Here is a 21,950-nt window from a genome sequence, read left to right as displayed (position 1 = left end):
TATTTACTACCTTATCTATTGAGTTTTGCTACCAATTAATGTAGCACATAAAGTTAGGGGTTCAGTAAGTATTTTAAATTTTACTAATGCCAAATCACATATCATATAATGTACATATCATATAAATGAACTTATCAAATTCATAGAATTTTAAAGGAATCACTAGGCATGGTGTGGTACATGCCTGTTATCCCAGCTACTTAGGAGGCTAAAGCAGGAGAATCCCAAGTTTGAGCCTGGCAATTTAGCAAGATCCTGTCTCAAAATAAGAATAAGAGTGCTGGGAATGTAGCTTAGTGGTAGAATATCACCTAGTTCAATCCCTACTACATTTAAAAAGGAATCCAGGAATAGGTAATTATGTTTATGTGTTTGCACAGGAAGGAGCATAGTGGCTTCACTTTATGGGTCTCCTTTGTTGAATGGGGTAGAAGGAAGGGCAGAATCACTTAGTACTAAATAATAAGACAAAGCAATGAACCTAAAGTTGTAGAGAGGCAGTAATAAGTTGATGTAAGAAACTTGTGAGTTGGTCGGCTGCTTTTGAAAGTGTGATTCCAGTGGACTTAGCACTCTGCCACCAAGCCTAACCTGTGCAACCTTTGAGATTAGATACTGCCCTTATTCATTTTTGTATTCCCAACATCTAGCACACAAGAGAGGTTTACCATTCAGTAAATATTTTTGGATCTTTGTTCAACAAAACTTGGAATGCTTGCAGAGATCATCTCTAAGGAAAATTTAAAATGCTCTTATTCCTTTCTATAATTATACCTGTTTTAAGCCAATTTTTTTTCAATTTTTTCCTTAATCTATTATTTGAAAAGAAAAAGAAGAAGAAAATGATGTTTAAAAATTTTTAAAAAAGCAATTTAAAGGCCATCAGTTCATTTTATCTGTTACTAAAGTGCTAAGTTTTAAATATATATAGTTTTTTTTCCCCCCATGGTGCTAGGGATTAAGCCCAGGGCTTGGCACATCCTAGGCAAATACTTTATATCCTTACCCCCTCTGGCATTTTAAATTTATGGGTTTATTGGCTTACACCACATTATTGGAATTTGTTGGGAGAATATTGAGAAATATTTGGTGATTAAGCTTTTCATGAGTTTGAAGTTCAGAGTAGAAATTATTTTCTTCTACATAGAAATTTTCAACTAATTTTTTAAAAGTGTTGTGTGTTTACAATTAAATATATATTTATTTATGATTGTCTACTCGGAATAAATGAAAAATTTAAATTATTTTACCTTCTTCCTTAGCCGGAATGGTACTTGGCTCAGGTACTTATGTGGATTGGAAACCATACTCAATTTCTGGATGAGAAGATTCAGCCAATATTAGACAATGCGGGCTCTGCAGTAAATGCCAGGGTAAGAGACTCAGTCCTAAGTGTTTCAGTTTTAAAGTTGTACCTGTACTTGAATACCTCGTTATCTACTTACCTCATGTGTGTTTCTTTTTTTTTTTTTTTTCATGTGTATTTCTTTTAGCTTGAATTTTCTCGGGGTCTCATGATGCTGGTTCTTGAGAAGTTAGCTTCAGATATTCCTTGTCTGCTCTATGATGACAATCTCTTCTGTCATTTGGTGGATGAGGTGCTATTGTTTGAAAGGGAGCTACACAATGTTCACTACTATCCTAGCACTTTTGCTAATTGTATGCATATTCTATCAGAGGAAACCTGTTTTCAGAGATGGTTGACTGTGGAGAGAAAATGTAAGTGCTCATGTGGCCATAGGACAGAGATGCCTGTTTTTTTTTTTTTTGTTGTTTGTTTGTTTTGTTTTTCCACTTTAAAAAATTTGTTCTTTTTAGATATACATGACAATAGAGTATATTTTGACATACATACATAGAGTATAACTTGTTTGATTGGGATCCCATTCTTGTGGTTGTACATGATGTGGAATTTCAGTGGTTGTGTATCCATATATGAGCATAGGAAAGTTATGTCAGATTCACTCTACTGTCTTTCCTATTCCCATTTAGATACCTTTTGTTATATAAATTTTGGTGTTTTCCACCTCTAATCCTGGGTAGGAACTATAGTCATCAAAAATTTTCCTGGTCAGAGTTTACCAAGTTGCTTTCAGAGATAATCTTATTTTCTTTTCTTCCCATGAAACTTTATTTTTGAATTACACTTTACATGCTTCTAGAGTGGAACAGGCAAACTGGTAGAGCGTATAGCTATTTTATAGATTTACCACATAGTATTTTTGTTCTTGGTAGAATCTTTTTGGATGTAGTCATTGTAAGTATTTTTTTTTCTTTTGGTGCCTGGGAGTCAACCCAGGGGTGCTTAACCACAGAGCCAGATCCCCAAACCTTTTTTTATGTTTTAGTTTTAAGTTGACACAATACCTTTATTTTTATGTGGTGCTGAAGATCGAACCCAGTGCCTCACGCATGCTAGGTGAGGGCTCTACCTCTAAGCCCTAACCCCCCAGCCCTTTTTATATTTTATTTAGAGAGAGTCTTGTGAAGTTGCTAAGTTGCTGAGGCTGGCTTTGAACTTGAGATCCTCTTGCCTCATCCTCTTGAGCTGCTGGGATTATAGGTGTACACCACCATGCCTTAGCAGTGTAACTATTTTGAAGATTTGAAAATAGAGTATTTTAAATATATTATAACTAGGGTTTATTGTATAGAAGAGTCCCAAATTCCTAAAAAAAATATAGGTTGAAAAAATAAGGAATGACTATAATTACTTAATTGACATAATCCTTTTTTTCTTCATATCAGTTGCTCTTCAAAAAATGGACTCAATGCTTTCATCAGAAGCTGCCTGGGTATCCCAATATAAGGATATCACTGATGTAGATGAAATGAAAGTTCCAGACTGTGCAGAAACTTTTATGACTCTACTCTTGGTTATAACTGGTAAGTATAAATGTTTCATGATAGGGCTTTGTTTTAAAAGTATTGACTTTTCACATGATACTTTTTCTAGTAGCTCAAAAATATTAATATTATACAGTGGTTATTATAATTCAGTTTATATTTTAGTTGATATCTAACAAATATTTGGACTTTTGGATTTTTAATAATTTAAGTTAGTACTTAAACATTGGTATACCTAAGGGAAAAATTCTTGAATTGTTTTATTTAAACAATTAAATAAGAATTTAATTTTATTACCTGAACTGTCTTGCCATTTAGCTTTCAAATGCCTTCAGTAATGGCAATTGACCTAAATTAAATTAATTTTTTTCAAGAGATAGAGTCTCACTGTTTTTCTGGACTACCCTTGAACTCCTAGCTTAAGTGGTGCCACTCCTGAGTAGATGGGAGACCATAGGCATGTGCCACTGTAAATTTTTTTTTCTTTTTAATTTTTTTTGGAGTTGTAGATAGACAGAATGCCTTTATTTGCTTATTTTTATGTCGTGCTGAGGATCGAACCCNTTTTTTTTTTTTTTTTTTTTTTTTTTTTTTTTTTTTTTTTTTTTATGGTACTGGGGATTGAACCCAGGGATGCTCTACTACTGAGCTACATTCCCTGCCCCCCTCCCCCCTTCTTTTTTGGTATTAGGCATTGAACTCAAGGGTGCTTAACTACTGAGCCACATCTGAGCCCTTTTTTTAAAAAAATTTTATTTAGAGACAGGGTCTCACTGAGTTGCTTAGGCCATGCTAAGTTGCTGAGGCTGGCTTTGAACTTATGATCCTCCTGCTTCAGCCTCCAGAGCTGTGTGTTTGCTAGGCTTCTGTGTGTGTCACCATACCCAGCCCTCAACCCTTTTTATTTTTTTGAGATAGGATCTCACTAAGTTGCCCAGATTAGCCCTGAACTCCTCCTCCACTAGCCTCCCAAGTAGCTGGATTACAGGTGTGTGCCACCATGCTCAGCGGCATTTTTTTTTAAAAATATTTAATTTTTAGTTATAATTGCATACACTGTCGTTAATTAATTTTATTACTTATTTTTATATGGTGCCTCACCCATGTTACACAAGTGCTTTACTGCTGAGCCACAACTCCAGCCCCTCAGTGGCATTTTTTAATGTGATTTTTCTTATGGGTTTTTAAAAAATCAAGGCATGATTTATATACAGTGAAGTGTACTATATGAAAATGTAAAGTGCATTGCCCAGTTTACTGTTCAGTGATTCTTGATAAATATGTATACCTGTGAAACCTGTATTCTTAGAGCATTTAGAAAAAGATAGATCCATACATAAATGATAAATTGACTTTTGGCAAAGTAGCAAAAGCCTATATTATGGATGGTACCAAAACCTTTCATGTCTTACTAACTCTCTCCACAGACAGGTATAAAAATCTCCCCACAGCTTCCCGAAAGCTGCAGTTCCTGGAGTTACAGAAGGATTTAGTAGATGATTTTAGGATACGATTAACTCAGGTGATGAAAGAAGAGACTAGAGCCTCCCTTGGCTTTCGATACTGTGCAATTCTTAATGCTGTGAACTACATCTCAACAGTACTAGCAGACTGGGCTGACAATGTTGTGAGTTAAAACACTTTTATATTAAGAAATATATTAGTGGTTTGAACTATTTTGACCTTTTGAAATGTTGAATCTATTGTAAGTAACATGTTAGACACAATCACAATGATGCCAAACTTCAGAGATATGATTAAAATATACTTTTTTCTCAGTCAAATCCCAAATAGATAAATAATCCTGATATTTTAATGAACTTAACCGTTGGAAGACTGAAATAGATATGACTTAGTGGTAGAATGCTTGCCTACCATGCATGAGACCTTGCGTTCAATCCCCAGTGCCACCAAAAACAAAAAACAAACAAAAAATTGAAAAAAAAAAATCTTTCATGAAATAGTTGCTCATAGAATGAACCTCTTTTCATTTTTCTTTGTCCTCAGAAAATATTCATATATGGTAATTGCCACCATGGAAAAATTGTTATTAAATAATGATGTCAAAAATCAATAAAAGGGCTGGGTTGTGGCTCAGTGGTAGAGCACTTGCCTAGCATGGGTGAGGCACTGGGTTGGATTCCTGGCACCATATACAATAAACAAATAAAATAAAGGTATTGTGTCCATCTACAACTACTATATATATATAAAATATTTATTTATTTTTTTTTAGTTTTAGGTGGACACAATATCTTTATTTTATTTTTATGTGGTGCTGAGAATCGAACCCAGTGCCTCACGCATGCTAGGTGAGTGCGCTACCACTTGAGCCACATCCCAGCCCTGACAAAAATATTTTTTAAAAAATAAATAAAATCCAGGACTCTGGTCTATAGGTATAGTTAGTTAGTGGCAGAGTGCTTGTCTTGCTTGCATGAATCTCTGAACTCTGGGTTCAATTCCTGACACCATCAAATCAATCAATCAATCAATCCAGGACTTGAAGGAAAATAAAAGAGTAACATTTGATACTTGAATGTCTTCAAAACATGACAAATTATGAAGAATCATTAAAATAGAAACATTTTTAAAATTTTAATTCTTTCAGACTTAAAAAATTATTTATGGGGCTGGGGTTATAGCTCAATGGTAGAGCGTTTGCCTTGTATGTATGAAGCCCTGGGTTAGATCCTCAGCACCACATAAAAATAAATAAATAAAGGCTAGGGATAATAGCTCAGTTGGTAGAGTGCTTGCCTTGCATGCACCAGGCCCTGGGTTCAATCCCCAGCATCACCAAAATCAATAATCACAACAAAAATAAATAAATAAATAAAAAGATATTTAAAAAATTATTAATGGCTGGGATGTGGCTTTGTTGTAGAATGCTTACCTAGTAGAATGCTTACGTAGAATATATAAGACTCTGGATTTGATCCTTAGCACCTCAAATAACTATTTTTAAACAAACAGGAAAATAACCCCATGTGCCACCCAGCTTCTTACCCTACTTCTGTTTCATTTCAACTTCTTCACAACCCCCAACACCATTTAATTATTTTGAAGCAGGCCTCAGATATCATATTTCATGGTAAATATTTTAGTATTTATCTCTAAGAGATAAATATTAAAATAACCCAAGGAATATACTGGCTAACAGGGCTTTTGGTAACCTGATTTTCCAAATGTGCTTCTAACCAGAAGTGAAGAAACCTAATTAGCCTTTATAGTCTTGATATAGACAAATTAATTCCTTTAATTATTTTAGATACAGTATTATAGTAATCTCAGAGGGCTTCCCAGACTTCCTTCTTGGACAAGGTACACTTGCATGGGAACCACTGTTCTGAGATCATCTGAAACACCTATGTGTTTCATAAAGTAAGTTCATGACACAAAACATTTTTAGAGAACTAGGATGACCACAGATGGTGAAATATACATTAAACAGTAAAAAAACTATGCTGCATAAACAGGTTAATGAATATGAAGATACATTCATTATAAACGTATGTCGTAAAACAAAAATAGGAAAGTAAACAATAAAACAACTATAATTTTACCTATAAACTTAAAATATTACTCTTAATATGTGATAGGTAAAGTGGGAATTTAAAAATTATGAAGTATATAATTAGAAAGATTGACTAGCTGGGGAAAAACATAATTTTTTTTTTTTTTTTTGTGGTGCTGGGGATTGAATCCAGCATGGTGTGCATGCAAGGCAAGCACTCTACCAACTGAGCTATATCCCCAGCCCAAAAAACATAATTTTTAAGTGTGTTACAAAGATGGACAAGGTGAATTAATTTAAAATCTGTATATTATCCAATTTTAATTTAGTAAGAAAAAAGCAGAAAAGAAGCATATTTAAACACGGACATTTAAAAAATATTTAGTGTCTGGATTAGGGAGGAAGTATAGAAATAAGAATGTATTTTAAATTATGAATTTGAGGCAAAAAATTATAGTGATTAATGCATTATGTAGTGTATTTTGTTTTCCATAAAACAAAAAATTATAGTGTACTGTTAGAAGAAAACTTTCTTCACTGTTCCTATTTACCATGAAAGAAAAAACAAAGTCTTTTTCTTAAAAACAGGTAATAAGCCAAAATAAAACAGTAATAAGCCAAATAAACCAAAAATGAATTTACCAATAACAGATATAAACAAGATAAAACATTGATAATATGATCACAGTCAGAGAGCTACATCCTTTTTATTTTTTTAGATAAGATCTCACTAAGTTTACGAGGCTAACCTTGAACTTGGGATTCTCCTGTTTTACCCTCCCAAACTGTTAGATTTACAGGTGTGTGTCACCATGCCTGGCGGTAGTTTATTCTTAATTGAACTCTGGGACTTAGTAATCATTTCAAATTGTTTTATATAAAAATGTTAACAGAAATCTATGTGCATAATGTCATTCTGCTGAGCGAGGAAAATAAAATATTTTTAAAGTGATTATAGAGTATAATGATCAGTGCATTTCTAAAGTCAACTAATCAGCATACATTCATTCGTTTTGCACTTTTGTGTGTCGTGTTTCTAATTTAAGTGAGTATTCTTCCAGCCCCTACACTGCTCCATTTGCTGCTAAAGCTTTTTCAATAGTATGAAACAAATTGTCATTCTTGATTCTTATGCCAGATGATCTAATAAGAGACTCATTCAGGGATAGATTTTTAGCTTCAATGAAATTATTTGTGGAACATCATTAACTAATTTACTTGGTGCCAGGGACTGTTAACAAAGACAAATTAGCCATTTTCCTTACCCTTAGAAAACTTAAAATCTTATGTCGAATTAACTAGGTCTCACCATGGTTTTTACGATGCTAATTCTGTCTTAATATCAAAATGTCCTTCAGTCTGTGAATGCTTTAAATAAAAAATCATTAAAGCTCTTTTTTACATAATTACATAACTAGAAAAAAGAAAAAAAGAACGGACTTCAATTTCCATTCATTGCATATTCTTTATTGATAACTGCTGGCAGATTATGCCAAGCCTGAAATATCCAGGCATTCAGAATTAGGAAATTTTTACTTACAAGTGACAGAAACTCGATTTGAACTGGCCTAAGTCATGGGATAGAGTGGGATAAGGAATTTGTGTGACACCTTGCCTGGCTTGGTTTTCATTACTTAGGAATTCTAAAGTTCATTTCTGGTTTCATTCTCAGGTAGGCTCTGGACATGTGGCTCTAGGTGGCTCTAGGTGGCTCCAGGCTCACATGTTCCATCCCTAATCTCAAAAGACTGTGTTTCCCCTGATAGTTTCAGCAGATTTACCAAGTTAACCTCTTACTGGTCCAACCCTGAAACATTGGTGTGGCCAGGACATGATATTACCATCTTTGGCAACAAAGAGTAGGGATAATGCCACCTGAGTTTAGTTGTCTCGAAGTAGAACATCAGAGTAGAAGAGGTGATTTCCCCAAAGGAAATCAGGGGTACTGGTACTGTTATCAAAAGAAAAGGAAAAGATGCTGGTCAGGTAAAAGTAGCCATGACACATTACCATATAAATGAATATGAGACTGAAAGAGACTGAGTAATATTCTATGTTCATGTTGAGTAGTAGTAAATTTTAGTAGTAAATGTTTAGGAAAATTGATCATCAGATTTTTCCCCCCAGTGCTGGGAATTGAACCCAGAACCTATGCACATGCTAGGCAAGCACTTTACCACTGAGTTGTACTCCTAGCCTGATTTTCCTATTTATGTAGTTTGGTTATCATTCATGAAGTCTTTGGGGGAACTCTAAATGGCTTTTAGTTTATTATTCTATTTGCATTACTATGGATTGAATTTGGGAGCACCTTATCATTTAGTTACATCTCTATCCCTTTTATTTTTTGAGATAGGGTCTTTGCTAAGTTGCCAAGGCTGTCCTCAAACTTGGGATCCTCCGCCTCAGGTCCCTGAGTAGCTGGGATTTCAGATATGCACGACCTCACCCGTCTTGAATTTTATTAATTTTTCTTTTTTTGGTGGGGGGTACCAGAGATTGAATTTAGGGGCACTCGACCACTGAGCCATATCCCCAGCCCTATTTTGTATTTTATTTAGAGACAGGGTCTCACTGAATTGCTTAGCATCTCACTTTTGCTGAGGCTGGCTTTGAATTTGAGATATTCCTGCTTCAGCCTCCTGAGCCACTGGGATTACAGGTGTGTGCCTCATGCCCGGCTATTAATTTTTCATGAGTTTCATTTCAATAACTTTTTTGCAGTACTGGGGACTGATCCTAGGGGTACTTTACCACTAAGTTAAATCCCTAGCCATTTTTAGTTTTGGTATTGGGTATTGATTCCAAGGGGGTTCTACCAGTGAGCTATATATCCCTAGCCTTTTTTATTTTTTTTATTTTGAGACAGGGTTCACAAAGTTGCCCAGACTCTCCTTGAACTTGTGATCCTCCCTCCTCAGTCTCCCAAGAAGCTGGGATTACAGGTGTGTGCCACCACTCCTGGCTCATTTTAAGAACTTTAAAACAAAGGAACCAAAAATTCTTAAGGCAACATTTCAAGGGTAACCAAATATTTGATGCCTTTAACATGGTTCATTATGACATATTTATTGTTTAATACCGTTTAGAGTTTTATTTGAAAAAATAACCTTGGAAAAATGGAATACTGAGTATTCTGTAGTTGTATTTTTGAGGAAAGAAATTTCAGATCTTCATGGTTAATCTTACTCTTTTTTTTTCCCCCCTGGTATCAGGGATTGAACCTAAGAGTGCTTAAGCCACTGAGCCACATCCTCAGCCCTTTTTAATATTTTATGTTGAGATAGGGTTTCATTGAGTTGCTTAGGGCCTCGATAAGTTGCTGGGGCTGGTTTTGAACTTGCAGTCCTCCTGCCTCAGTCTCCTGAGATGGTGGGATTATAGGTGTGTACCATTGTGCCCAGTGCTAATCTTATTATTAAATGCTTATTATTAGTGACATTTTTTTCTGTTTAGTTAAGTACGTGATTACTGTAGAAAGGAGCAAAAGAGAAAAAAATTTGACTATGTAATCCATGTATGTAATACAAAATTCAAAAGCCACAAGATGGCTTATAGTGAAAATAGGTGGTAATACTGACCCTCTCCAGTTTTATCAATTTCTGTGTAGCCTACCAAAGCTATTCATAAAAACACAGTGTGGAGGGTGGGTGTGGTGGCACAGGTAATCTCTGTGGCTCTGGAGGCTTAGGCAAGAGTATTGCAAGTTCAAAGACAGCCTTGGCAACTTATTGAGACCCTGTCTTAAAATAAAAAGGGTTAGGGACATAGCTCAGTGATAGAGTGCCCCAGGGTTTAATCCTCAGTACAACAAAAAAACAAGAGTGTGTGTATATGAATGATAACATACCACAAAACTCTTCTGATTTGCTTTTTCCATTTAACAAGACACGGTGATTATTCCATTTCAGAACATAAAAGAATTGTCTAATTCTTTTTAACTATAAGCTATATATCATTCCATTGTATGAAGAACACTAACCAGTCCTCAGTCAGTGGATATTTAAATTCTTTTTAATCTTTTGCTAATTAGCCACAGCATTTTTTTCCCCTGAAGAGGAAAAAGGATAATGTTAATTTCACCTGTAAAAATGACATTTTAACTCTCTTAAATTTCATGTATTCCAAGTTCCCTACAACTCTCAGTCTATATCAAGAAAAATGAATAAACGGGCATGTTTGCCATCAGGAAAATGCAAAATACCACAAGTAAAAATGACTAGGGCTGGGGCTATAGTTCAGTGGCAGAGTGCTCGCTTAGCATGTGTGAGGCATTAGGTTTGATCCTTAGTATCGCATAAAAATAAACAAGTAAAATAAAGGCAGTCTGTCCATCTACAACTACAAATAAAGAAAGAAAGAAAGAAAATGACTAGCCAGGCATTCTGGAGCATGCCTGTAATCCCAGCAGCTTGGGAGGCTGAGGTAGGAGGACTGAGTTCAAAGCCAGCCTTAGCAACTTAGTGAGGCACTTAGCAACTCAGTGAGATTCTGTCTCTAAATAAAATACAAAAAAGGGCCCAGAATGTGGCTCAGTGGTTAAGCACCTAGCAGTTGCTGTAGGAAACAGCCTGGCAATTCTTTCAACAGTAAATGTAGAAATACCATTTGATCTGGCAATTCCACTCCTATAGTTTTATACCAAGAGAAATGAAAACACATGTCTGCATAAAACTTTGTGCACAATTGTTCAAAGAAGCGTTATTCATAATAAAGAGTGGGAATAATCCAAATGTTTATTGGCTAATGAGTGCATAAATAAAATTCAGTATGTTCATACATTAACATACATACCATACTAATGTTATAATATTACAAAACTTCAAAGCATTATACTAAATAAAGGAAGACAATCACAAAAAACACACATTAAAATACTTAGGGTAGGCAAATCAATACAAAAAGTAGATTAGTGGTTGCCTAGGGTTGAAGGGAGTAGGGAGAGAATTGGGGGATAAAGGCTAAGAATGAGAGTTTGGGGGTACTAAGATGTTAATGACAATGTCCTAAAATTGTAATGGATGCACAATTCTAAATTTACTACAACAATTGAACTATATACACTTGAGATGGGTGAATTGTATGATATATAAATTTTATTTCAAGATGTTGAAGTGTATTAATAAATGTGTTAATGTGTTTTTTGTTTCAGTTCTTTCTACAACTTCAGCAGGCAGCCCTAGAGGTTTTTGCAGAGAATAATACCCTCAGTAAATTGCAGCTGGGACAACTAGCCTCTATGGAGAGTTCTGTCTTTGACGACATGATTAACCTCTTAGAGCGTTTAAAGCATGATATGTTGACCCGTCAAGTAGACCATGTTTTTAGAGAAGTTAAAGATGCTGCAAAATTTTATAAGAAAGAAAGGTAGGTACTTTGTATAAGTTAACTCTTTATGCCAGTTTAGTAAAAGTTGAAAGATGGTACATGCAGTCAAATTTCCAAAGTGTCTAGATAGAAACAGGGTTTGGCCTGTTGTACTCAAAACTTTAGTTTTTTGTTGTTGTTTTTGTAATGTTGGGGATCAAATGCAGGGCCTTGTGCATACTAGGCCCAAACTTTAACTGTTTTTGATATAAATCTTTCTAAAATATATTCTTGGACATTTTTAATCAGAATAAACTTATGCTACTATAATTTAGTCCTCAGCTATTGTAAATACAGAGAGCTAGGGTCAAACAGCCCAGCCTGTCACTTGTTTGTTTCAAAGTAAGGTGCTCCTACAGCAACCTGTGCATCTTTGCATTGTACAATTTATTCCATTACCATAATTCCCTGAGGGCATCTGTGACCTCCACCAGAACATGAGCTGCTTAAGAACAAGCAATATGTATTTGACATACCACAGTCCCTGCCACACAGAGGACCTCAATCAGATTGGAAGTGTTATTCATCACTGTTGTTTTTTGCTGAAAACTAGAGCATAAAAGTAGCTGATGCCTCAAATACTAAATATACATTTTAGGGGCTGAGGTTTTTTTACTCAGCGGTAGAGCGCTCGCCTAGCATGCGCGGGGCGCTGGGTTCGATCCTCAGCACCACATAAAAATAAAATAAAGGTATTATGTCCAACTACAACTAAAACAAAATATATTTTTTTTAAAAATACATTTTTAAAATTTTTTTTTTAGTTATACATGGGCATAATATCTTTATTTTGTTTATTTATTTTTATGTGGTGCTGAGGATCGAACCCAGGGTCTCACACATCCGAGGTGAGTGCTGTACTGCTGAGCCACAACCCCAAACCTTAAAAACATACATTTTAATTTTTTTCTCTCAGTACTTGAATTAAATCCAGGGCCTTGCATATGCTAAGCAAGTACTGTACCACTGAGCTACATTTCCACCCCTTTTTATCTTGAGACAGGATCCACTAAGTTGCCCAGGACAGCCTGGAACTTGTAATCCTTTTGTCTCAGTCTCAGGAGTAGCTTGGCTTGCAGATGTGTGTCACCATACCCAGTTTAATTTTTTTAAAACTTTTATATCAATAAGTCAAATATTAAAATTTTGGGATTTAAAGTGTATGTATCATCATGATATTAAATAAAGGTATTTCATTGACAGCTAAAATATAAACATAGGTACATTTGCTTTCTGAGAGAACTTTTAATATTGTACCTGTTTTCTCATCCAAAATTCCCCAGGCAGTACAGGTCTCCAAATATAACATAATTTGTTAAAGATTTAAAAATACAATGATAAGCCAGATATGGTGGTGCCCACCTGTAATCCTAGTTACTCAAGAGGCTGAGATAAGAGGATCTAAGTTCAAGGTCAGCCTCACAATACAACTTATTAAGACTGTCTCAAAATAAAAAAGGGCCAGGGGTATAGTTCAGTAGTAAAGCACCCCTGGGCTAAATCTCCAGTACTAGCCCCACAAAAAAAGTGATAAAAAATTTTTAGGGTAAAAATGTAAGTTGTGTTTTGTTTTATTTTATTTATTTATTTTTAACAGATGGTTATCCTTGCCATCTCAATCAGAACAGGCAGTAATGTCCCTATCCAGTTCAGCCTGCCCATTATTGCTTACATTACGAGACCGTTTACTTCAACTGGAACAGCAGCTTTGTTTCTCCTTATTTAAAATTTTCTGGCAAATGCTTGTGGAAAAGCTGGATGTATACATATATCAAGAAGTAAGTACAAAAAGAAAATGTGGCATATATACACAAAGAGAATAAAATCATGGCATTTTCAGGTAAACGGATGGAGTTAGAGAAGATAATGCTAAGTGAAGTTAGCCAATCCCAAAAAACAAAATGGCGAATGTTTTCTCTGATATAAGGAAGCCGATTCATAGTGGAGTAGGGAGGGGGAGCATGGGAGGAATAGATGAACCCTAGATAGGGTAGAGGGGTGGGAGGGGAAAGGAGGGAGCATGGGGTTAGAAATGATGGTGGAATGTGATGGACATTATTATCCAAAGTATATGTATGAAGACACGTATTGGTGTGAATATACCATAATCAGAGATATGAAAAGTTGTGCTCTATATATGTAATAAGAATTGTAATGCATTCCGCTGTTATATTTTAAAAAAAAGAAAGAAAAATTTGTGCTCAATATGTGTAATATGAACTGTAATGCTTATATAAATAAAAATTTTTTAAAAAGAAGTAAGAGTAGAAATTTTGGGGGGGCTATGATAATTAAAGGCAGCTGTTAACATGAATTATTCTTTGTTTCAGATAATTCTTGCTAATCACTTCAATGAAGGAGGAGCAGCCCAGTTGCAGTTTGATATGACTCGGAACCTTTTCCCTTTGTTTTCTCATTATTGCAAAAGACCAGAAAATTATTTTAAACAGTAAGCTTAATATTTAACAATTAATATTGATGTATCAAATTATTAGAGAAGGTTGATTTGCTTTTAGCAATTTTAAGAACTCTGTTGATGTTTGGTGGAATAAGAAATTAAAATCTTTTTTTTAATTGGTACTTTTTAGTTATACATGACAAGAGTATTTTGATAAAATTATACATGCATGGAATATATTTTGTTCTACTTAGGAGATCAATTAAAATCTTAAAACATTGATTGTATAGCTACTGTATGTTCAGAGCACAATAGGAAAAGCAAAATCATTTATGAGATATGACCCATGACCTCATAAAATTGACCAGAAGTAGATTTAAATTATCCAGTTGGACTTTGTTTCCTAAACATTTGGTTTAATGTTCTCAGTTGCTTATTCCTGGGAGAATAAATAGAAAATGAAAGCAACTGTGGTTTCTGCTATATTCAGTAAATGTAAGCAATTACAGATGTGTTNCCCCCGCAAACAGTGTAAAAGAAGCCTGTATTGTTTTGAATTTGAACATTGGTTCTGCATTACTTCTGAAAGATGTACTGCAATCAGCTTCAGGGCAGCTTACTGCCACAGCAGCTTTAAATGAAGTTGGAATTTACAAACTGGCTCAACAAGATGTTGAAATTCTACTTAATTTGAGGACAAACTGGCCTAACACTGGAAAATAATCCATCTTTCAGAAAAAGTTGTGGGTTTTTTTTTTTTTTTTTTAAACAAAAAGGAAGGCAGTTGGATTTAAAGTTATGAAGATGTTCTGAATTAGTGAAACTGGACAAATGACAACTTTACTGAATCATTTATTATCTTGAATTCATGGTATTACCAAAATGATGACCATATTTCCCGAGTCCTCTTGTTCCTAAGAAAACCAAAAACAGAAAACTGTGGAAACTCAGAATAATTCCATTTACAAATATAAATGCTGAATATATATGTTGAATAAAATACAAAAGCAAAGAAATTATAACTTTCAACTTCCTGTGCTAAAGGAAACTTTTGTGGATAATCAAACATGGCCAATAAATTTTTTTAAAGTCACTTAAGAATGCATGTTTATCATTGAGGTTCCTGTACCCAGTTTGTGAATTCAGTATATTTCCATGAGAAAACAAATTATGAGATGGTGAATTAGCTAGGATTATTCTTCATGTTCTGTAACTATCTTTCCATTTAAAATACTCTTGGAGCAAGTGAAAGACTGTAGGTTCATTCCCTAGCCACAAAATAAATAAATAAAATATTTAGTTCCATTCTTTGTGACAGTGGAAACTTTTTCTCTCTGGATGAAACATTTTAGGCTAGAGCATGCTGCCTCAGTCTTTCCCCTATGGTAGAAGATGTAATTAAACATTTTTGTTTAATATTTTTGTCACTGGTGTGACAAAAATATTGCACTTTCTTTTTTCTTCTGACTTTTCCTTGGCTTTGGGCTATACTAAATAGTGGTTTCTTTCTCTTTTTTTAAAATATTTTTTTAGTTGCCATTGGATCTTTTATTTTATTTATTTATTTATATGTGGTACTGAGGATTGAACCCTGGGCCTCACACATGCCAGGCAAGTGCTCTACCACTAAGCCACAACTCCAGCCCTGAATAATGGTTTCTTGATCAGTAAATCCTCAGAGTAAAACTTGCAAACAAATTGAGCTTAATTAACTAGAACCTTTCTACAAATATCAAATTTTATTACAATAGTTTTCCTGACAGAGCATTTAGTACTTTCAACACTGGTTATAATATCTCAAATCTAAAACTGTCAGGCTAATGTGTATTACACTATTGATAAACATTTACTTTGCAATAAGTAAGTTTTGAGATAAATTCTATTACTGTGTACAGAAACTTTTCAACTAGTGTGTTGAGCTCAAAGCTCTTCTGTTAGTTTTAGCAGACTAGGTTTCTGTCATCCTTTGAGAATTGCTGAGGTTTCCTTGAGGAAAGAATGAAATTGCCTCTGGAACATCCTAACTCCAGCATTTCCCAGAAGGGAACATTCCTTGCCTGTCCTTCCTTCCTTCTTTCTTTTCTTTTTCTTTTTTTTTTTTTTGTACCAGGGATTGAACCCAGGGGCACTTAACCACTGAGCCATATCCAAGCCCTTTTTAAATTTTTTTAGACAAGGCCTCGATAAATTGCTGAGGCTGGCTTTGAACTTGGTATCCTCCTGCCTCAGACTCCCAAGTTGCTGGGAGTATAGGCATGCACCTGTCCTCACTTTCTAGTTGCTGCAAGTTTCAGGGAAATGAAAGGTTTTTCTCAAAAGGGAGGAACCCATTTGCAACAGAATTTATAATAATAAATACTTGAAAATCATGCTACATTATTAAAATCATTATTTAAAAGATAGACTTACACTTCCTCCTTGAACCTATTCAGATTTATTATATGTCCATCATCCTTTAAATCTTCATCTGCATCACATAGACCCAGGGTTTTTAGTGCTGTAAACATCAGAATGAGAAGAAATGAAAATTTGCAAAATGAGGATTCTTTTCAACTAGAGAAAGTTATGAAATGATCATAAATTATTCCTTCAATTTATAGAAAATACTAACCTTCTTTGTACTGTACAAATGATATGGTGCCTTTGCCTGAATTGTCCAGCATCTCAAACATGGCCGTGATGTTAGAGTTATCCATAAAGTAAGGAAAAGCTACATTTGTTTCTTTAGCAATTCTCATACATTCCAACACAGAGATTAAATATTCTCTTGGGTTTTCTGCAAAAGAATAGTCCCAACTCTTTTCTGATATGAAATTTCAATATGTCACAAAAGGAAACAGCCATTTAAAAACTATTAAACACCTGTTCAAGGTATTGTACTAGACACCAGGGGATACAGACCTTGCTTTCATGAAACTTACAGTCCAGCAGGAAACATAAAACATTAAACAATCACATACATAAGTGCTTTACTTCAGATGACTGAATAGAAAAGTCTAGAAACTGAACCTGGGCATTTAAAAAAAAAAATCTCCCAGTCAATCTAACTTACCTAAAGAATTGCAAACCGAAAAGAGTGGGAACAGCAAGATGTAAGAAAAGTTGGCTAGAGGGGATGATATATAGGTAACAAAAGCAGAAACTCAGATATAGTTCCCCAGATAGGAAGCATAAAATATTTATTTCTAACATTTTGAATAAATAAGTTATCTTTCATTAAAGCAATTTTAGAAATGAAAAATAAAGGATATCTACTTTCCAGGGCAATCATGACAATCATGACAAAAAAATCATAAGTAGCCAGGTGTGGTGATGCAAGTCTATAATCCCAGCTACTCAGGAGGCTGAGGCAGGAGGATCTCAAGTTCCAGGCCACGTGGGCAATTAACTTAGCAAGATTGTGTCCCCCCCCCCAAAAAAAAAAAAAAAAGAAAGAAAGAAAGAAAAAGAAAAAGGACTGGGGATGTAGCTTAGTGATAGATCAACCCTGGGTTCTATCCCTGGTCAGAAGTTAAGAAAAAAAGAAGTAAAGATGCAACAGCTGGTAAAACCCTATTACTGCACCATCATTTAATTTCTTTTTTTTTTTTTTAACCATCATTTAATTTCAATCCCAGCTTTTACCCTTATGTTTACTTAAAAATTCTTTTAAAAGAGCTATTTATTGTTAAGAATTAAAGGAGTTTGGGCTAGGGTTGTAGCTCAGTAGCAGAGTGCTTGCCTAGCATGTGTGAGGCACTGGGTTCCATCCTCAGCACCACATAAAAATAAATTAAAAGGTATTGTGTCCATCTACAACTAAATGTGTGTGTGTGTGTGTGTGTGTGTGTATTTAAAAATAAAGGAGTTTGTAAAAGTAGAAAAATACAGTGAACTCACCACCAACTTCAACTGTTAAAATTTGCAGCCAATCTTATTTTACTTGTTACCCACCTACTTCCCCCTCTTTACCTATTATTTCAAAGAAAATCATAGCAATCATGTTTCATTGCTATTTGAATTATGCATCTCTAAAAGATAAGGACTCCTTTTTCATATCACCACAATATTATCACAATACCATTCACACATTTAAAAAATCTTTTTAGTATCCTCAGATGGTATTCAAGTTTCAGTTGTCTCACAAATGCTATAAATTTTAAAAATTTTTTAAAAATCAGTATCCAGGGGCTGGGATTATAGCTCAGTAGTAGAATGCTTGCCTCAAAAGTACAAAACCCCAAATTTGCCAGCACTACCCAAAAAAAAAAAAAAAAAAAGAAAAGAAATATTCAAATAGGGTCCCTACATTGTGATAGATTATTTAAATGTATTTATTTATTTATTTTGAATTATGGCTCTACCACTGAGCCATAACCCCAGCCCTTAAATCTTTTCATGTTTAAATTTATTTAAGTAATTTTTTTTTTTAGTTGTAGATGGACACAATACCTTTATTTGTTTTTATGTGACACTAAGGACCAAACCCATTGCCTCACACCTGCTAGGCAAATGCTCTACCACTTAGCCACAACTGCAGCCCCTTAAATTTATTTAAAATTTTTCTTTTAAATTGTAGATAGACACAATACCTTTATTTTATTTTATTTATTCATTTGTGGTGCTGGGGATTGAATCCAGGGCTTGTACACGTGAGGCAAGCACTCTACCAACTGAGCTATATCCCCAGCCCATTATTTTATTATTTTTATGTGGTTCTGAGGATCAAACGCAGTGCTTCACAGGTGCTAGGCAAGCGCTCTACCACTGAGCTATAATCTCAGCCCTTAAATTTATTTTTGACAGGTAAAAATTAGATACATTTATAATAAACAACATGATGTGTGTATATAGATACATACACATATTATGGAATGGCTTAATGAAAATATTTAACATGTGCTACTTCACTTTGTTTTTTTTGGTGATAAATACACTTAAAATTACTCTCTTCACAATTTTTAAAAAATTATTTTTATTAGTTATTGATGGACCTTTATTTATTTGTTTATATGTGATGCTGAGAATCGAACCAAGTGCCTCACACATGCTAGGCAAGTGCTCTATCACTGAGCCACAACCCCAGCCCAGATACAATATATTGTTATTAACTGTAGTTGCCATTATGTACAATATATCTTTTGAACTTATTCCTCCTATAACTGAAATTTTGGGACCAACATTTCCTCAATACCTAAACTCCTAGTCTCTGGGATCCACCATTTTGCTCTATTTCTGTGTTCTGTGTTATTTTTTTTCCCTTAAATTCAGCATATTATAGAATATTGTGCTATTATCTTTCTATGCCTGGGTTATTTTACTTAACACACTGGCTTTCATATTCATCCAAATGACAGGATTTTCTGCTTTTTAAAGATGAATAGCAGGGTTTGGGGTTGTGGCTCAGTGGTAGTGTACTTGCCTAGCACGTGTGAGGCACTGGTTCGATTCAGCACCATATATAAATACATGAATAAAATAAAAGTTCATCAACAACTAAAAAAAAAAAGACAAATAGTATTCCATTGTAAATATATACCACATTTTCTTTACTTATCTGTTAATGGACACAAAGTTGTTTCCTTTTCTTGGCTATTGTTAATAATGCTGTGGTGAACAAGGGAGTGTAGGTATCTCTTTGACAGACTGGTTTCATTTCTCTTGGATATACACTCAGTAGTGGGATTGCTGGATCACATAATATATCTATTTTTTAACTTTTTGAGATCCTTCCTCCTTACTGTTTTCCATTATGATCGTACCAAACTGCATTTCCACCAACAGTGTACACATTTCCCTTTTCTCTACATCCTTGACAACACTTGTTATTCAATAATAGCCATTCTAACAACTGTGAGGTGATATTGGTTTTAATTTGCATTTCTCTGATGATTAGTAATGGAGAGCATTTTTTTTTCATATACCCTGTTGTTTATTTGTATGTTTTCTTTTGAGAAATGTCTTTACATCCTTTGGCTTTTTTCTTTCTTTCCTTTTTGTGTGGTGCCGGGGATCAACCTGAGTCCTTTCCCCATTTTAAAAATTGCACCGTTTTTTTACCATTGTGTTGAATTCCTTATGTATATTTTTATATTATCTCTTACCAGATGTATAGTTTGCAAATAAATTCTCCCACACCATAGTTGTCTCTTCGCTCACATAATGTTTTTAAATCTGTTGGTTTCCTCTTGTCTTTTTTTAAGATATATTTTTATTCTTATTTGACACAGTAATTATACACATTTATGGAGTACAGTGTGATATGTCAATACATGTATACAACAGGGTAAGTGGCATATCTACCACCTGAGATATTTATCATTTCTTTGTGTTGGGAACACTGAACTGCTATCAAGAGTACTAGTTGTGGAGTCAGACATACTGCTGCATTGAACAGCAGAATACTTTTCAATGTTACAGCATCAAGCACCAGCAAGAGACATAGTCACTTTTCCAAAACACGTTTTAAAAATCAGTTTGAAATCAATTTAACCTCAGAGCATTTAAAAAAAAAAAAAAAAAGAGTTAAGGGCATTCCTTTGTCTTTATTTCTTTTCACTTCCTTATCTGTTACAGTGATATTTTTTTGTTTGTTTTTAATGCTTTACTGCTGTAAAACAACTAGAAAGAATTTGATCATACTTAACACGATCATACTGGATGGGTGGTTTTGGCAGTGTTAGGATGTGTAGAATTTAAGGAAATGGACAGTTTTAGCATTTTGGACACTCCACATGGAAGTTTTGCAACCTGGGGAAGACATATGATCATTTTTACTTCCCCCTCCTCCCCCCACCCCGGGTACTATAGTTTGAACCCACGGACGATCTACCACTGAGCTACATCCCCTTTTTATTTTTTATTTTGAGATGGGGGTCTAAGTTGCTCAGGCTGGCCTCAAAGTTGGAATCCTCCTGCCTCAGACTCTCAAGTAGCTGGGATCACAGGCATGTGCCACTACACCCGATTTAACAAAACTTCTTAATTACACACTACACAAAAATTATGAAATGTTTCAAACTTTTTAAGGGGCATAGATGTATAAAAATGTCAGGAAAAGCTGCTCCCCAAGAACACCCTTCTAGCTCACCCTATCATTTGTTTAGTGCACTTACTGTATGAAAAACTCTTCACAAGCAGGGGTAGCAATGGAAACATCCGTTTTTGCCAAGCACAGGCTGTTTTATATATGAATCTCCCCCACGAGATCGGTTCTACTATCGTGCCCACTTTTCAGAGCAAGAAACCAGTTCAGAGTCTTGTCTTATGCCACGGAGTACGCAGAGGTGGAGCGAGAAGCCTCTCTTCCCAACGACCGCTCCCCTAGCCTAACTCGCCGCACTAGGTTAGCGGCTGGCACCTAGGGGTCGCCCCAGCTGCACGTGTTTACTGAAGACCACAGAGTTAATGGGCAACAGCAGGACTCGGTGGCCTAGAGAGCGTGGAGGGAGGAAAGGAGAGGGAAGGAGGAGGCAGCGAAGCGCCGGCACGGGACCCCCTCGCGTCTCCGCGGGGAGGCGGGCAGCACAGAACGCTATTAGGTGGCAGCACCCTTACCTGGCCTGACAAAGAGGAGGACGCTGGTGAGGTGGTTCAGCAGATCCAGGATCCGGTGGCTTTTCAAATAATACCCGGCTTCCTGCTCCCTGCTAACTGGAGCCTCCATCGCTACGCCGGGGGCTGTTGCTAAGCGACCAGGCGGCGTCCAGGCCTCCGACTCCGCCTGCCTCCGCCCGGCGCGGTCACGTGACGCGCTCCCCACGCTGCGAGCTGGGCGTGGTGCTCAGTTCCGGGCGGGGTCTGGGCGTGCGGTGTGCGGCGGGCGGAGGTGGAGGCGTGGTG

The 21,950-nt window shown here is 35.5% G+C and overlaps 2 protein-coding genes across 12 annotated transcripts in view; one reads left to right on the top strand and one right to left on the bottom strand.

The window, feature by feature from the left end:
* Rint1 (RAD50 interactor 1) overlaps positions 1-15,222 on the top strand; it is a 27,010-nt gene extending 11,788 nt beyond the window's left edge. For all 10 annotated transcript variants that reach the window (XM_015488363.2, XM_048786140.1, XM_015488364.2 and 7 more), the window contains 8 exons: positions 1,263-1,373; positions 1,494-1,719; positions 2,749-2,886; positions 4,275-4,474; positions 11,517-11,731; positions 13,329-13,509; positions 14,062-14,180; positions 14,660-15,222. In XM_015488363.2, the coding sequence (XP_015343849.1) occupies positions 1,263-1,373; positions 1,494-1,719; positions 2,749-2,886; positions 4,275-4,474; positions 11,517-11,731; positions 13,329-13,509; positions 14,062-14,180; positions 14,660-14,852 (1,383 nt within the window). In that variant the 3' untranslated portion in view covers positions 14,853-15,222. The remainder of the gene's footprint in view (positions 1-1,262; positions 1,374-1,493; positions 1,720-2,748; positions 2,887-4,274; positions 4,475-11,516; positions 11,732-13,328; positions 13,510-14,061; positions 14,181-14,659) is intronic.
* Positions 14,966-21,950, bottom strand: Efcab10 (EF-hand calcium binding domain 10). 2 transcript variants are annotated; one of them, XM_015488366.2, is made up of 4 exons: positions 21,666-21,865; positions 16,741-16,905; positions 16,539-16,626; positions 14,966-15,043 (listed from the first exon to the last, which is right to left on the bottom strand). In XM_015488366.2, the coding sequence occupies exons 1-4, from the start codon at positions 21,772-21,774 to the stop codon at positions 15,004-15,006; spliced, it is 402 nt and encodes a 133-aa protein (XP_015343852.1). In that variant the 5' UTR covers positions 21,775-21,865; the 3' UTR covers positions 14,966-15,003. The 2 variants fall into 2 exon arrangements, with proteins under 2 accessions (XP_015343852.1, XP_048642104.1); XM_048786147.1 differs by lacking the exon at positions 16,741-16,905 and having other exon boundaries at positions 21,666-21,950.

This window comes from Marmota marmota, unplaced genomic scaffold (genome assembly GCF_001458135.2).
Source record: "Marmota marmota marmota unplaced genomic scaffold, marMar, whole genome shotgun sequence".
NCBI lineage: Eukaryota > Metazoa > Chordata > Mammalia > Rodentia > Sciuridae > Marmota > Marmota marmota.
Note: the sequence above shows the minus strand (reverse complement) of the source record. Positions and strands in the feature narration are given on the sequence as shown.

Bases quoted from the DNA above. Each gene is read 5' to 3' on its own strand.
- Efcab10 (XM_015488366.2), bottom strand. From the start codon at position 21,774: ATGGAGGCTCCAGTTAGCAGGGAGCAGGAAGCCGGGTATTATTTGAAA. The intron at 16,906-21,665 runs GTAAGGGTGCTG...ATTCTTTTGCAG, and splicing joins CCTCCTCTTTGTCAGGCCAG to AAAACCCAAGAGAATATTTA. The intron at 16,627-16,740 runs GTTAGTATTTTC...TGATGTTTACAG, and splicing joins ATTTGTACAGTACAAAGAAG to CACTAAAAACCCTGGGTCTA.